The 16,265-nt window shown below is 38.8% G+C and overlaps 1 protein-coding gene across 1 annotated transcript in view; it reads right to left on the bottom strand.

The window, feature by feature from the left end:
* The window catches only part of nell2a (neural EGFL like 2a), a 102,009-nt gene that overhangs the window by 24,629 nt on the left and 61,115 nt on the right, over positions 1-16,265 (bottom strand). Inside the window, exons 14-15 of the mRNA XM_088416469.1 lie at positions 2,941-3,063; positions 1,525-1,620 (exon numbers count right to left, since the gene is read on the bottom strand). Of these exons, the coding sequence (XP_088272595.1) occupies positions 1,525-1,620; positions 2,941-3,063 (219 nt within the window). The remainder of the gene's footprint in view (positions 1-1,524; positions 1,621-2,940; positions 3,064-16,265) is intronic.

The following is a 16,265-nucleotide window of genomic DNA, read 5'->3' as shown; positions in this document are numbered from 1 at the left end:
GCTACGTAGCTATTGATCGATCCATCTAGCTGCGATCTGCTTAGCTAGTGATTATCTGTCTAGCTAGCTACAATCAGTCTATCTACCTACCTAGCAGTCTGTTTAGTTAGCGGTCGGTCTGTCTGTCTGTTTGTCTATCTAGCTAGCTAGCTGGTTACAACAGATCGCTATCTAGACTGATCGCTAGCTAGCTAGATAGAAAGACAAGTCACAAGCTAAATGAACAGATAAATAGACTGCTAGCAAATTAGATCAATAAATCGCTAGCTAGATAGCTAGCTAGCTAGACAAGTCACGAGATCGATAAACAGATTGGTAGCTAGAGAAACTGACTGCTAACAAAGTAGATCAAAAGATTGCTCTCTAGACAAATCACTAGCTAGCTAGCTAGACAAGCCACTAGCTAGATAAACAGATCGCTAGCTAGATAAACAGACTGCTTGAAAATTAGATCAATAAATCGCTCGCTAGCTAGCGAGACAAGTCACTAGCTAGATAAACTGATCGGTAGCTAGAGAAACTGACTGCTAACAAAGTAGATCGAAAGATTGCTCTCTAGACAAATCGCTAGCTAGCTAGCTAGACAAGTCACTAGCTAGATAAACAGATTACTAGCTAGAGAAACTGACTGCTAACAAAGTAGATCGATAGATTGCTCTCTAGACAAAACACTAGCTAGCTAGCTAGCTAGACAAGTCACAAGTTAGATAAACAGATCGCCAGCTAGATAGATCAATCAATAGCTAAGTAGCTAGCTAGCAACCCTATTCATAGAATAGAAACATTTTTCGAGGAGGAAGACCTATTTCCCCTTTGCGTACAAAAATTGTAAAAATTTGATCATGTCAAAATTAACCATGCTGTATATTTATCTATTTATGAAATTGAAATTGGAATATTTATTATGTCATAATTAGGAGTATTTTGACTTTTGAAGACTTTTGCATTATGGGAGTTCAGGCTAAGCCAATCATCAAAGTCACTGAAAGGCTTGCAAATGTCGTTAAGTTGGCCGCATGCGCCACCCGGCGGTTTGGGCATGTCGAAACCAAAATTTCTAGTGTTCCCCGTTCGCGAGTTGCCGTTGAAAGAATTCATGCAAAAATACATGATAAAACATCTGGTTTTCAATATGTCCAAAATTGACAATATTTTCAATTTTGAATGGCAGTAAATGAGCCCGACATGGGCTATATATGACACCAATAGGGTGTAAGTCTCGACCTTTAGCATTTAGAGGTGGGCATTTCAATATATTTTTTAATACCAAAAAAGAACATCTTCTCAAAATATCTTTTTTATTTCCAATAATCCGTATCGATATTATTTATCAGCCATGGAAAAAAAAAAACATGTCTATCTTTACTTATTGGAAGGTAATCTTGCAAAATTCACAAAATTTTACCATCAGATTCATTGCTACGTTTCAGCTGTATGATCTGTGCAAAGCACGACGTCAAATTTGAATTTCCTATTTTCCAAAAATGGATTTTGGTTGCAGGCGGGCATTTGAACACCTCTTACCTGTCTCGCATCTCTTGCCGGTGAATCCTTGCGGGCAGGCGCAGTTGTTGGGCGAGAGGCAGGTTCCTCCGTTCTGGCACAAGCCGTCACACATAGCTGAAGCAAGAGCCAAATAAAAGAATAAATAAATACATAAATAAAAAGTCATTGCTCAGTACTAAGATGAACGGCCATTGAATATGCGATCAGACCAGCCCCGTCATATAAGTATTTGCATACGGCATAAACGCTAATTCGGCGGCGCGATTCATGATATTATTTTCCGTGATGGATGCATCTGGCCAAGGTTAACGCAGAAGTGTTCATTATCCGCGCTTAGGCTGTTTATGAATGTGCCTTCACAAGCCGCTGAAGATGAAGCGGATAAACGACGTCACGTGCCGCTAGCTCCGATGAGCAAATATTAAAACGTCATTTGGGATGAGCTTCAGAGTGATTTTTTATCGTACGAAGTTTTGCCCGCGAGTTTCCATACGAAGTGAGTGTGAAAATGGCGCGGCTCCTCAACAAACAAATTTCCGATCATATATTTCTCCGAGTGTTTCGTTAAATCTTTCAGTTTTCGGGAAAAGGTGACACTTAGACTGCCAGCCGTTTTTGAGCATTTTCACTCATCTTTCAAGGCCGAAAAAAATATTAGGTGCTTTGTGTGTGTATATATAAAATATTAAATAAAATATATAAATATATATGAATATATAAAATAGTTTTAAAAACGCATGTGGAAAAAACGCTTATCACGGAACTTTATTTTCAAAGATAAGAATTCTTGCTACACCTTTTTTCTCGTTATTTGAGCCTTGCGGCTCCAGTACCTTGTATCTGCAGTTATATATATATATATATATATATATATATATATATATATATATATATATATATATATATATATATATATATATATATATATATATATACAATATTTTTTAAAAATGCATGTGGAAAAAACGCTTATCAATGGCACACAACTTAAGTATTTTCAAAGATAAGAATTCTTGCTACACCTTTTTTCTCATTATTTGAGCCTTGCGTCACCAGTGCACCTCTGCAGTTACACACACACACACACACACACACACACACACACACACACACACACACGCACGCACGCACGCACGCACGCACGCACGCACGCACACACACACACACACATATATATATATATATATATATATATATATATATATATATATATATATATATATATATATATATATATATGTCATATAATATTGTTTTTTTTAAAATGCATGTGGAAGAAATGCTTATCAATGGCAGACATTTTAAGCATTTTCCAAGATAAGAGTTCTTGCTACACCTTTTCCTTTTTTCTCATTATTTGAGCCTTGCAGCTCCAGTGTACCTCTGCAGTTACACACACACACACACACACACACACACACACGCGCGGCCTACCTTTGCAGACGGTTCCGTTTCCGGCGTAGCCCGGCTTGCACGAGCAGCTGTGTCCCCCGACCATGTTGAAGCACAAGGCGTTCTGGTCGCAGTCGTGGAGGCCGCTCAGGCACTCGTCGTGCTCTGGGAAGGACACAAAAGATACTTTTCAATCATCATCTGAGGCAAACACGTGTTGGATGAAACGACTTTTGAGTAAGTAAATAGAACGTTTAGTCAGACTGGCAGATGAGTCATTTGCATGGCGTTTATTATGATCTATTCGAGCGCTTTGGCTTTAATTTGTTGTTATTGTTTGGAAGCTGACAGAATGATAAATCAGTCGTAAACGGACTTCTTAATGTGCGCTAATGCATCAATGAAGACATCTGCTTGGCTTGGTGGTTTTCTCAATGAGCCAGCGGCTTGGAAATGAAGATGTTTTTAGACAGCGCGTTTGCACGCGGAGATGTCGAGAAAACTGTTTGCAGCAAGATCACAACTGCTTACTGGAATTGATAATGTACATCCTAATTAGCATAGATGTTACACGTTTGGGGGGTGGGGCGGAAAAGGAACAGAGCCAGTCAAGAATTAAAAAAAAAAAACTGTCACTTAAAATTGTCAGTGAAAATTAACTTAGAATTCTGACTTTCAAATGATAATTGAGAATAAAGTCAAAATTCTGACTAAAAAATAGAATCGTCAGAAGTTAGAATTTTGAGGATACATTCACTTTAAAGTTGGAATTCTGACATAATTTTCCAAATTCTCAAAACTCTAAAAAACTGACCGATTGATTCAAACGTGGGTTCGGTCTGCTTGCTTCTTTGAATGAAAATAATGTGGTACAACCTTTGTTAACAGAAGATACTGTAAGCAACCCCTCTGGCAGCTAAAACCCAACTGATTCAGTCTGCTTCTACTCTCCCTCTGCCGCCATTACCATAAATATCATAACATCATTTTTATATGTATATTTATAACTATTAACGTCTTCATTTCAGATGTAATAAAATGTTTGCGGCTCCCAGTGGTGTCTCATTCGTGGAAACTCGGTCAAAATGGCTCTTTGGATGATGAAGGTATGTATATATATATATATATATATATATATATATATATATATATATATATATACAGGTGTGTTTTTTTTATTCTTTTTCATTATGTCAATGTAAAAAGGATACAGTTCTACATATAATCATACAATTTTTATAGATAATAATCTTATTTATGGTGGGCGTGGCAAGTGGGGGGGGTCGCAAAATGCTTTCTGTTTCGTAGGCGGGGCTTCGCAAAACACATGTGAGAAGCACTGCCCTAGCCAGAGTGGTTGTGCCATTTTGAACTCTGTGATGTCACCATCTGGGTGAAATTTCAGCTCCCTAGTCTCTTTTTTCATTATTTTCCCATTGATCTAAAAGGCCTTTAATGCAAAGATCAAAGAATTCGACAAACTACTGCACAAGGGGTCAACTGAAGAACTGTAGTGCTTAATTGTCATCAATGATGGCAGTGCAGGAGCACCTTCGGTAAGTTGGTCTCCACCAAGGTCAGAACATGTCCAAGACGTTGACTTCCAGCTCGCTAATCTCCGCTAGCAATATTTGCGCAAATCTCCGGGGCAACCCCCCTCCTATTTTTTTCCAGTCCGAACAGTCCGACGACGATGCGTTCAGGGGCAACGTGAAGGATAGACATTAAAGGTCCTCTTTATCACTCAAGTCCAACTTGAAATGCTTTCTCCATTTCTTTCATGCTATACTTTGCGGTCCAAAGATAAGGTTTTGAGATTAAGGCGCTGCAGGGGGGGATTAGAGAGACAAGAGAAACATTTCACCTTGTAAGCAAACACGGATGAAGCCTCCGAGGAGAAGAGTTCATTAAGTGGGCGCAGATTGTTTGGCTCTCCTATAAAAGAGCTTCCAGCTGCCGCAAACAGACTGAAAATCGACTTTTTTTTTTCTTTAATTGGAATTTTGTTGCAGCGTCAGTTGCACGGCAAACGTATAAATGACGCAAATCTTGGGCTTTACGGCCAAAGTCGGTTTATTTGGTATCTTCAACCGCATGTTGCGAACGTCTCATTTGCAGCCCACTGGAGGCCACTTTTTAAACGATGTTCCAGTTCTGCGGAGAAATCAAGTGCGAGGCTCCTTAATCGTTAAAATATTTATAAGAAGTTGCTGCGGGACATGACTAAACAAGATGACTTTGCGTGAGGGCATCTGTACCCTTTAAATTTAAATGCTACACGGAGTTTCACCAAGACGGGAGTCTTGTACCTGTCAGCCTTTTTACTTCCAAGTACTTGTGTTAATATTTACTTCAGTTGCCTCCATTGTTTTCAGAATTCTCACTTTAAATATTAGCATAGTTTGTAAAGTTCTACGTAGAATACTAAGATTTTTCACCCCGTCTTTATGACGTTTTTCCCGCTTTAAGGCATCAACAACTGTCATGACCAGTAGGGTTGGCTGTGTGTTTATGTTGTTTTGCCTCCCTCTTCAGGCGTTTTTAGGTAATTGCTCTTATTTTGGCGTCAAACTGCCTGCGCTGCAACGCGTCACTAAGATGCTGGTCTGCTATTGGTTGGCGTCATGGTGTCACTATGATGCTGACATGCTAAAGACTTGATCTCGCATGAGTGCTTCCAAAATCGTATTTATTGTGCATTTTTGTGCTTAATTCCAACTTTTTAGCCATGGGTCCCAAGATTGCTCGTGTTGTTAAAGGGAGAAGTAAGAAGATGAGTATAGTAGCTAACTAGATTGCTAGATCACAAGATAGCTAGATAGCTAGACAGCTAGCTAGAAAGCTATATAGATAGATAGATAAAAAAAATTAATAGCCTCATTGGTAGCTAGCTAGATTGCTAGATCATGAGATAGCTAGCTAGCTAGCTAGCTAGCTAGCTAGATAGATAGATAGATAGATAGATAGATAGAAAGAAAGCTAGCTAGCTAGCTAGCTAGCTAGCTAGATAGATAACTATTTAGCTAGCTACTTGCTATCTAGCAAGCTAAATAGGATAGATAGATAGATAGATAGATAGATAGATAGATAGATAGATAGATAGATAGATAGATAGATAGATAGATAGATAGATAGATAGATAGATGGATGGATAACACTGTATATAAAAAAAGACATTGTCTTTATAACATGGCGGGGTCCGGGGTTGACGCAAAACTGTAAAACCCCCGCTTTTGCCAAAATTGCAACGTCTTATGAAGCCTCCATTTTCTTTTTCATACCATACGACCGTATTCTTGCAATATAAAAACTTGAATCCATTTTCAATCCGCGGCCGTCCGGGCTAACTGTTGAAGTGTAAATTGAAGAGCAGAGGAGAGAGGAGCGTTTTAGTTCCCCCAAGGTCGCTTGTGCCCCGCCTCACTTTGAAAAGAGTGCAGCAGGTGCATGCCAAGTGTTTGCTCTCCCTTGAGTTGAGTGTTTTGGCTTATTGCGGTAGTTGGGGATATTACATGTCTGCGCTGGGAGCACTGTAGGTGAGCCGTGAGGTAATTGCTCCCTGGCTCCTGCTGCTCAAGGCGTAGACAGACAAACAATCAATTATGTACAGTCAGCCAGTCAGCAGGGATGCGTCTACTCCTGCTCGACTCGCTCCGTCTCCATCCCCTCCACAAAAAACAACATCATCGCGGCTTTTTCCGGCCCGGCACGTGACACAAACTGTCGTTAAAGCGTTTCCTTCCAAAAATGCTTGACGCAGGTTAGCTTGCGCGTGGCTGAGAAAAAAATATGGAGCGGAGGGTGGGGGGTAAACATCTTCGTGTCAGGTGCTGCGCCTCGGGAAAGCGTGTCCGGTTATCTCGGGATTAAACGAGGACACGCGAGCAGAGGACGGCAGCGTGTACACCTCTGGACAGCCTCCTTTAATAACAATCAAAGCGACTGCAGAAGCAAGCCTCTACCTTTCATACGGATTAAGCGCTAATCTAAGCTTTTGGGACGAAGAACACAAGCGATGACCTTGCTTAGACTTGTTTTTTCCGTGTCTGGAGCAGCCCACGCGGCGCATTCAAGCTCCAGCTGGGATTTGAACCGATGACCCCGCGGCGGGGAGGGCGGCCTCGCCGTAAAATACACGGCGCGGTCGGTGGGACCCCCCGACAAGCCCGAGAAGAAATACGGCTCGGTCCCCGGGATTAAATTTGCGAATCGGCCCCTTTAATCCGCCACGTAAACACTGAGCCATGAAATGAACTACCGTCAACTTAATCCTCTTTTTGCCGGACGGCCCGCTGCCAAAGGCGGGCTCCGTCGATACGGCGACATTGTTTCGGCTGACTTTGCAATCTGTTAATTGGCCGAAGCAATCCAGGGAGATAAAAACGCTCGTACATCATGTGAATGCGCCATGTCAATAGGTAGCGGAGAGGCGGCTTTTAATGTCTCTCTTCCACAGCTGTAATATTTCTTCCGCGGTCAATTTGGAGCCATCAGCGCTCCCTTTGGGCTCCTTCTCAACTGCTCGCAGATGTCCGATGGTTCCGAAAGAGGCAGCTAGCTTAGCATCATCCTTATTGTCAATTACTGCCACTGGTGCTAAAGAGGCGTCGGCGTGCATAAAGTGGAGCCCTATTATTCATTTGAACTTTTTAACGATTGCCTCGAGTCATGTTTGCTTTCAGTTTTACGGTCGATTCTGATAAATGTGTTCAGTTCAGCGAAAAAGATAATCGCAAACAAAAACAGCTGACAAAAGAGATGCACACAAGAAAAAAAACCCAATGAAAACGAGCAGGCAAGAAAAAAGAAGCAAACAAAAAAAGAGCACAGCACAAAAGAGAAGCTAACAAGAAAAAAGATGTGCACAATAAAAAACAGCATGCAGGGGAAAAAGCACTAAAGAAAAAAGCAAGCAAACAAGAAAAACGATGCACACGAAAATCACAAAAAAGAAAAATGCAAACAATAAAAAAGAGCATGCAAGGGAAAAGAAGCAAACAATAAAATAAGGGCAAGCAGGAAAAAAAGAAGGAAAAAGGAAAGATGAAGCAGACAAGAAAAAAGATAAAAAAAGAAAAAAGCATGAAAGGAAAAAGGAGCAAACAAAAAGCACGCAAGAAAACATAAGCACAAAAGAAAAAACAAGCGAGCGAGAAAAAAAGCAAACATTTAAATAAGAGCAAGCAAAAAAAAGACGCAAATAAAAAAGTGCACGCAGAGAAAAAAAGCAAACAAAACAAAAAGCACACAAGAAAATAGAAGCGCGAAAGAAAAACAAAGCAAGAAAAAAGACGCAAACAACCAAAAAGAGCATGCAAGAAAAAAGACGCAAACAACCAAAAAGAGCATGCAAGAAAAAAGAAGCGATCAATAAAAAAAGAACACGAAAGAAAAAAAGCAGGTCATAAAAAGCAGCATTGGTTGCACGTAAACAACGTTCGTCTTTGAGCAGGACGTTAATCCTGTGACCTTTATTTGTTTCTCTTTTTAAAAATGAACACCTTTGTTATTGCGGTTATCAGAATCGCAACTTTATCAGATTATTTCATATTGTTATTATGAAATATCAGGAGATATGAATTTTTAAAATTCAAGGCTAGAATCGGCCAATCGATTTAACTATGGACGTGAGTGCTTTTAGCGAAATTCATTTGTGACGGCGTAATCCGAATATCTTTTGTGAGGCACCTTGTAGCTCTGCCCCCGCCAACCCATTCCCGTCGCTTGTGCATTTCCTACCAAGTCCAACTACTGGATGTACGCTAGCTGCCGCGCAATAACTCTTTGCGGCGATTACAGCTGTAATTCGACTGATGCGAGGAATGAGTCATGACATCGGCCCCACCCCCAAGTATTAGCCCGCTTTAATCACGCATATTGACTTTCATAAGGAGACGCGCGGCCCGCGCGCTGCCGCGCGATGATTTGGAGCCGTTTTAATAGAGCCCGCGTACAATACAGTGCTGCAATTTAATCCACTGGGTTAAGGGGTTGGGGGGGGGGCATCAATCTCCATGGAGAATCTGGGGAACGAGCACACCGAGGCAGAAAACAAGTAGAGTGCGGAAATAAAATTTGCTAGCGGCACAGATTAAAAAGTAGTAGAATTGCTGCTTCAGTGGTGCTCTATTGTTCTTATTAGTACAAGTCGGAGATGTTTTGTCGCAGCCGTAAAAGCGTTGGCACTGAATTCTTGACGATTTCCAGCGCGGGGTTTACGCTAGAAAATCAGCAGGGAAACGCTCGCGAAAAAAAATGTTTGGAACTTTTATCCAATTTGCCATAACCGCAAAGCGGAAATTTTGTTTTGTTATTTTAGGGACTATTTTGAGAAAAACGATATAATTCTATATTTGGTGAATTTTGTAATAAATAGCATGAAAAATGAACCGACACCGCTTCCGTTTTTTGACGTTGCTTCTTCGTTTTCCTTCTTTCGTTCTTTTCTGTAAAATTTGCGTTTGAACCAAGAACCTTAACCCTAACCGCTCCTATTGGGCTTTACCCAAATAATAACAATATTTTCTAGTAAACCTTGCAGCGTTGGCACTGAATTCTTGACGATTTCCCACGCGGGGTTTACGCTAGAAAATCAGCAGGGAAACGCTCCCAAAAAAAAAAAAAAAATGTTTGGAACTTTTATCCAATTTGCCATAACCGCAAAGCGGAAATTTTGTTTTGTTATTTTAGGGACTATTTTGAGAAAAACGATATAATTCTATATTTGGTGAATTTTGTAATAAATAGCATGAAAAATGAACCGACACCGCTTCCGTTTTTTGACGTTGCTTCTTCGTTTTCCTTCTTTCGTTCTTTTCTGTAAAATTTGCGTTTGAACCAAGAACCTTAACCCTAACCGCTCCTATTGGGCTTTACCCAAATAATAACAATATTTTCTAGTAAACCTTGCAGCGTTGGCACTGAATTCTTGACGATTTCCCACGCGGGGTTTACGCTAGAAAATCAGCAGGGAAACGCTCCCAAAAAAAAAAAAAAAATGTTTGGAACTTTTATCCAATTTGCCATAACCGCAAAGCGGAAATTTTGTTTTGTTATTTTAGGGACTATTTTGAGAAAAACGATATAATTCTATATTTGGTGAATTTTGTAAAAAATATAGCATGAAAAGCTAACCGACACCGCTTCCGTTTTTTGACGTTGCTTCTTCATTTTCCTTCTTTCGTTCTTTTCTGTAAAATTTGAGTTTGAACCAAGAACCTTAACCCTAACCGCTCCTATTGGGCTTTACCCAAATAATAACAATATTTTCTAGTAAACCTTGCAGCGTTGGCACTGAATTCTTGACGATTTCCCACGCGGGGTTTACGCTAGAAAATCAGCAGGGAAACGCTCCCAAAAAAAAAAAAAAAATGTTTGGAACTTTTATCCAATTTGCCATAACCGCAAAGCGGAAATTTTGTTTTGTTATTTTAGGGACTATTTTGAGAAAAAAGATATAATTCTATATTTGGTGAATTTTGTAATAAATAGCATGAAAAATGAACCGACACCGCTTCCGTTTTTTGACGTTGCTTCTTCGTTTTCCTTCTTTCGTTCTTTTCTGTAAAATTTGCGTTTGAACCAAGAACCTTAACCCTAACCGCTCCTATTGGGCTTTACCCAAATAATAACAATATTTTCTAGTAAACCTTGCAGCGTTGGCACTGAATTCTTGACGATTTCCCACGCGGGGTTTACGCTAGAAAATCAGCAGGGAAACGCTCCCAAAAAAAAAAAAAAAATGTTTGGAACTTTTATCCAATTTGCCATAACCGCAAAGCGGAAATTTTGTTTTGTTATTTTAGGGACTATTTTGAGAAAAACGATATAATTCTATATTTGGTGAATTTTGTAAAAAATATAGCATGAAAAGCTAACCGACACCGCTTCCGTTTTTTGACGTTGCTTCTTCATTTTCCTTCTTTCGTTCTTTTCTGTAAAATTTGAGTTTGAACCAAGAACCTTAACCCTAACCGCTCCTATTGGGCTTTACCCAAATAATAACAATATTTTCTAGTAAACCTTGCAGCGTTGGCACTGAATTCTTGACGATTTCCCACGCGGGGTTTACGCTAGAAAATCAGCAGGGAAACGCTCCCAAAAAAAAAAAAAAAATGTTTGGAACTTTTATCCAATTTGCCATAACCGCAAAGCGGAAATTTTGTTTTGTTATTTTAGGGACTATTTTGAGAAAAACGATATAATTCTATATTTGGTGAATTTTGTAATAAATAGCATGAAAAATGAACCGACACCGCTTCCGTTTTTTGACGTTGCTTCTTCGTTTTCCTTCTTTCGTTCTTTTCTGTAAAATTTGCGTTTGAACCAAGAACCTTAACCCTAACCGCTCCTATTGGGCTTTACCCAAATAATAACAATATTTTCTAGTAAACCTTGCAGCGTTGGCACTGAATTCTTGACGATTTCCCACGCGGGGTTTACGCTAGAAAATCAGCAGGGAAACGCTCCCAAAAAAAAAAAAAAAATGTTTGGAACTTTTATCCAATTTGCCATAACCGCAAAGCGGAAATTTTGTTTTGTTATTTTAGGGACTATTTTGAGAAAAACGATATAATTCTATATTTGGTGAATTTTGTAAAAAATATAGCATGAAAAGCTAACCGACACCGCTTCCGTTTTTTGACGTTGCTTCTTCATTTTCCTTCTTTCGTTCTTTTCTGTAAAATTTGAGTTTGAACCAAGAACCTTAACCCTAACCGCTCCTATTGGGCTTTACCCAAATAATAACAATATTTTCTAGTAAACCTTGCAGCGTTGGCACTGAATTCTTGACGATTTCCCACGCGGGGTTTACGCTAGAAAATCAGCAGGGAAACGCTCCCAAAAAAAAAAAAAAAATGTTTGGAACTTTTATCCAATTTGCCATAACCGCAAAGCGGAAATTTTGTTTTGTTATTTTAGGGACTATTTTGAGAAAAACGATATAATTCTATATTTGGTGAATTTTGTAATAAATAGCATGAAAAATGAACCGACACCGCTTCCGTTTTTTGACGTTGCTTCTTCGTTTTCCTTCTTTCGTTCTTTTCTGTAAAATTTGCGTTTGAACCAAGAACCTTAACCCTAACCGCTCCTATTGGGCTTTACCCAAATAATAACAATATTTTCTAGTAAACCTTGCAGCGTTGGCACTGAATTCTTGACGATTTCCCACGCGGGGTTTACGCTAGAAAATCAGCAGGGAAACGCTCCCAAAAAAAAAAAAAAAATGTTTGGAACTTTTATCCAATTTGCCATAACCGCAAAGCGGAAATTTTGTTTTGTTATTTTAGGGACTATTTTGAGAAAAACGATATAATTCTATATTTGGTGAATTTTGTAAAAAATATAGCATGAAAAGCTAACCGACACCGCTTCCGTTTTTTGACGTTGCTTCTTCATTTTCCTTCTTTCGTTCTTTTCTGTAAAATTTGAGTTTGAACCAAGAACCTTAACCCTAACCGCTCCTATTGGGCTTTACCCAAATAATAACAATATTTTCTAGTAAACCTTGCAGCGTTGGCACTGAATTCTTGACGATTTCCCACGCGGGGTTTACGCTAGAAAATCAGCAGGGAAACGCTCCCAAAAAAAAAAAAAAAATGTTTGGAACTTTTATCCAATTTGCCATAACCGCAAAGCGGAAATTTTGTTTTGTTATTTTAGGGACTATTTTGAGAAAAACGATATAATTCTATATTTGGTGAATTTTGTAATAAATAGCATGAAAAATGAACCGACACCGCTTCCGTTTTTTGACGTTGCTTCTTCGTTTTCCTTCTTTCGTTCTTTTCTGTAAAATTTGCGTTTGAACCAAGAACCTTAACCCTAACCGCTCCTATTGGGCTTTACCCAAATAATAACAATATTTTCTAGTAAACCTTGCAGCGTTGGCACTGAATTCTTGACGATTTCCCACGCGGGGTTTACGCTAGAAAATCAGCAGGGAAACGCTCCCAAAAAAAAAAAAAAAATGTTTGGAACTTTTATCCAATTTGCCATAACCGCAAAGCGGAAATTTTGTTTTGTTATTTTAGGGACTATTTTGAGAAAAACGATATAATTCTATATTTGGTGAATTTTGTAATAAATAGCATGAAAAATGAACCGACACCGCTTCCGTTTTTTGACGTTGCTTCTTCGTTTTCCTTCTTTCGTTCTTTTCTGTAAAATTTGCGTTTGAACCAAGAACCTTAACCCTAACCGCTCCTATTGGGCTTTACCCAAATAATAACAATATTTTCTAGTAAACCTTGCAGCGTTGGCACTGAATTCTTGACGATTTCCCACGCGGGGTTTACGCTAGAAAATCAGCAGGGAAACGCTCCCAAAAAAAAAAAAAAAATGTTTGGAACTTTTATCCAATTTGCCATAACCGCAAAGCGGAAATTTTGTTTTGTTATTTTAGGGACTATTTTGAGAAAAACGATATAATTCTATATTTGGTGAATTTTGTAAAAAATATAGCATGAAAAGCTAACCGACACCGCTTCCGTTTTTTGACGTTGCTTCTTCATTTTCCTTCTTTCGTTCTTTTCTGTAAAATTTGAGTTTGAACCAAGAACCTTAACCCTAACCGCTCCTATTGGGCTTTACCCAAATAATAACAATATTTTCTAGTAAACCTTGCAGCGTTGGCACTGAATTCTTGACGATTTCCCACGCGGGGTTTACGCTAGAAAATCAGCAGGGAAACGCTCCCAAAAAAAAAAAAAAAATGTTTGGAACTTTTATCCAATTTGCCATAACCGCAAAGCGGAAATTTTGTTTTGTTATTTTAGGGACTATTTTGAGAAAAACGATATAATTCTATATTTGGTGAATTTTGTAATAAATAGCATGAAAAATGAACCGACACCGCTTCCGTTTTTTGACGTTGCTTCTTCGTTTTCCTTCTTTCGTTCTTTTCTGTAAAATTTGCGTTTGAACCAAGAACCTTAACCCTAACCGCTCCTATTGGGCTTTACCCAAATAATAACAATATTTTCTAGTAAACCTTGCAGCGTTGGCACTGAATTCTTGACGATTTCCCACGCGGGGTTTACGCTAGAAAATCAGCAGGGAAACGCTCCCAAAAAAAAAAAAAAAATGTTTGGAACTTTTATCCAATTTGCCATAACCGCAAAGCGGAAATTTTGTTTTGTTATTTTAGGGACTATTTTGAGAAAAACGATATAATTCTATATTTGGTGAATTTTGTAAAAAATATAGCATGAAAAGCTAACCGACACCGCTTCCGTTTTTTGACGTTGCTTCTTCATTTTCCTTCTTTCGTTCTTTTCTGTAAAATTTGAGTTTGAACCAAGAACCTTAACCCTAACCGCTCCTATTGGGCTTTACCCAAATAATAACAATATTTTCTAGCAAACCTTGCAGCAGAGCCTGCTGGGGCGCTAATAAATCAAAAATGGAGGCCACAGCACTCTTAAGTTTGTTTTCCATCCAAAAAATGCTTTGGTTAGCTCGTTGTTTGCTCGAAAAATATTTCACAGGTGATACAAGATTGGAAAAGATTGAGAAGCCCGAGTTTATGGAACCTTAATAAAATGTAGACGCACACGCACGTGAGAAAAGCTTGATTTGATCTTAAAGATGTTCCTTGGCAAGAATATATTTATATTCCTGCTGGTGGGAGTCGTGTGGCAGGTTGCCAAGCAACCTCACGTCACGTGAGAACGAGAGACAAGAAACAGCGCTACTTCCTCCAAAAGTACAGTACAAGGTGACTTTTCTTGTACTTTTGTCTTTGCGGGGATTAATATTGCACGGTCGGACTATTGAGGATTTGGAAATCAAATTGGGTACTAAACAAATGGCGGGGTTATGTTTACATTGAATACATGAAGGAATATAAGAAAAAATCCTGCTTGAGATACAATCTCTGGTTAAAACTTGTTTTTGATAAATGCTAACTGTACAGTGTGTACACTCTTTGCAAATTATACACATTGCATTTTTTTCCGATTTTGTAAAAGCTTTTAAAGACATAATTATTAAAGTTATTTATGATTTTATTTTCCTTAACCACTCAAATTATTCAGTGGCATCAATTCAAGCCATACATATGTAGGTTAAATTTATTAACACCCACAAAAATTGAAAAATGGGATGTTCTGTCTTTGTAGCCTGTGAAGTGCTGGTGACACTTGAACTAGTCTCTACCGCCACCTACTGTCTTGAGGTGAAACACAAGCCAACAAAGAATTATCTGTTTGCTGAGTTTGACCACCGCCCAACGGAATGTTGCAAAAATGGCAGGAAAATCAATGTCATAAATCCTATTAAAATGCATCTCAAAAATAGTAATTTGAATGGTTTCATATGGTACAAAATTTGGACAATGATTATTTTTGTACACAAAATGTCATATATCCTGCTGCAATCCTATAGAAACATCTGAATCGTTGCATTTTGAAATTTGACATGTTTTAATCATCTTCTGGAAATTTCAGCTCCCTGGTGTTTACTTTCAAGTCACTCTTTTATGATATCATAAAAAAATCAAAGGAATTTCCATTATTTGTCACATAATGCCACAACAATCACATTACTAGTCCTGGAAAAAAAAATCCAAGTTTCTAGCGTCATTGGAAAACACTCGGCTTTTATAGACATTTGGTAATCGCTTTAGCCGAAACAATTCCTTCCCGTTTGTTTGCCTGTGTGCGAATAGCCTTGCAGTCAAATGTTTATCGGCATTGAGGGGGCAATTAGTTGTCCTTATATGGGCAACGAGAGGGCCATTACAACTAGTAGCTGGAGAGCCCTTGCTTCTTAAGAGGCCAAGGATTTACACGGTGCCAGCCATTCCACACTTCAGCACATCCGACGTAAACTTTTTTTTAACTGGAACAATTTATGACAAAGCCCCTGGTAGGACTTTATATCCTCACGCGGGGAACCAATCAGGGTTCAGTACTATTTATCGGTGAAACTAAAAAGCTCGTCTCGGACTCCAGGACCAAAGCGAAAAAAATGTTCAACACCGTATTATAAAATTGATCATCAAATGTAATGGAAATTATGTAATACATAAAAAATGGGGAAGTGAAGCCTCACGAAGCACCTGTGAAATTTCTTTACTCCTCTAGATGGTGCTCCTGGTTTGAAACTGAAGGCTAATGGAAGTGTAAAAAATGTGTTTCACGAGGCTTCATTTTGCCATGACTAATCTTGGACGAGAGAGCGGTTCTCAACCTTTGTTCATCGATTCGTCACCTCGAGCCAAGTGCTCCCTAACGAGCGCAATTTTTCATGAAAAAAATGAATTCAAACTTCCACATTTTGGGGTTAAAAACTTTAAAAAAAAAAGTGTTGTGCCATCTGATTTAATAACCTTTGGAAGCACTTTCATCGCTGTTTTTTCC

The sequence above is a fragment of the Hippichthys cyanospilos genome, chromosome 6, assembly GCF_059441005.1.
Source record: "Hippichthys cyanospilos isolate Australia breed blue-spotted pipefish chromosome 6, RoL_Hcya_1.0, whole genome shotgun sequence".
In the NCBI taxonomy this organism is placed as follows: domain Eukaryota; kingdom Metazoa; phylum Chordata; class Actinopteri; order Syngnathiformes; family Syngnathidae; genus Hippichthys; species Hippichthys cyanospilos.
Note: the sequence above shows the minus strand (reverse complement) of the source record. Positions and strands in the feature narration are given on the sequence as shown.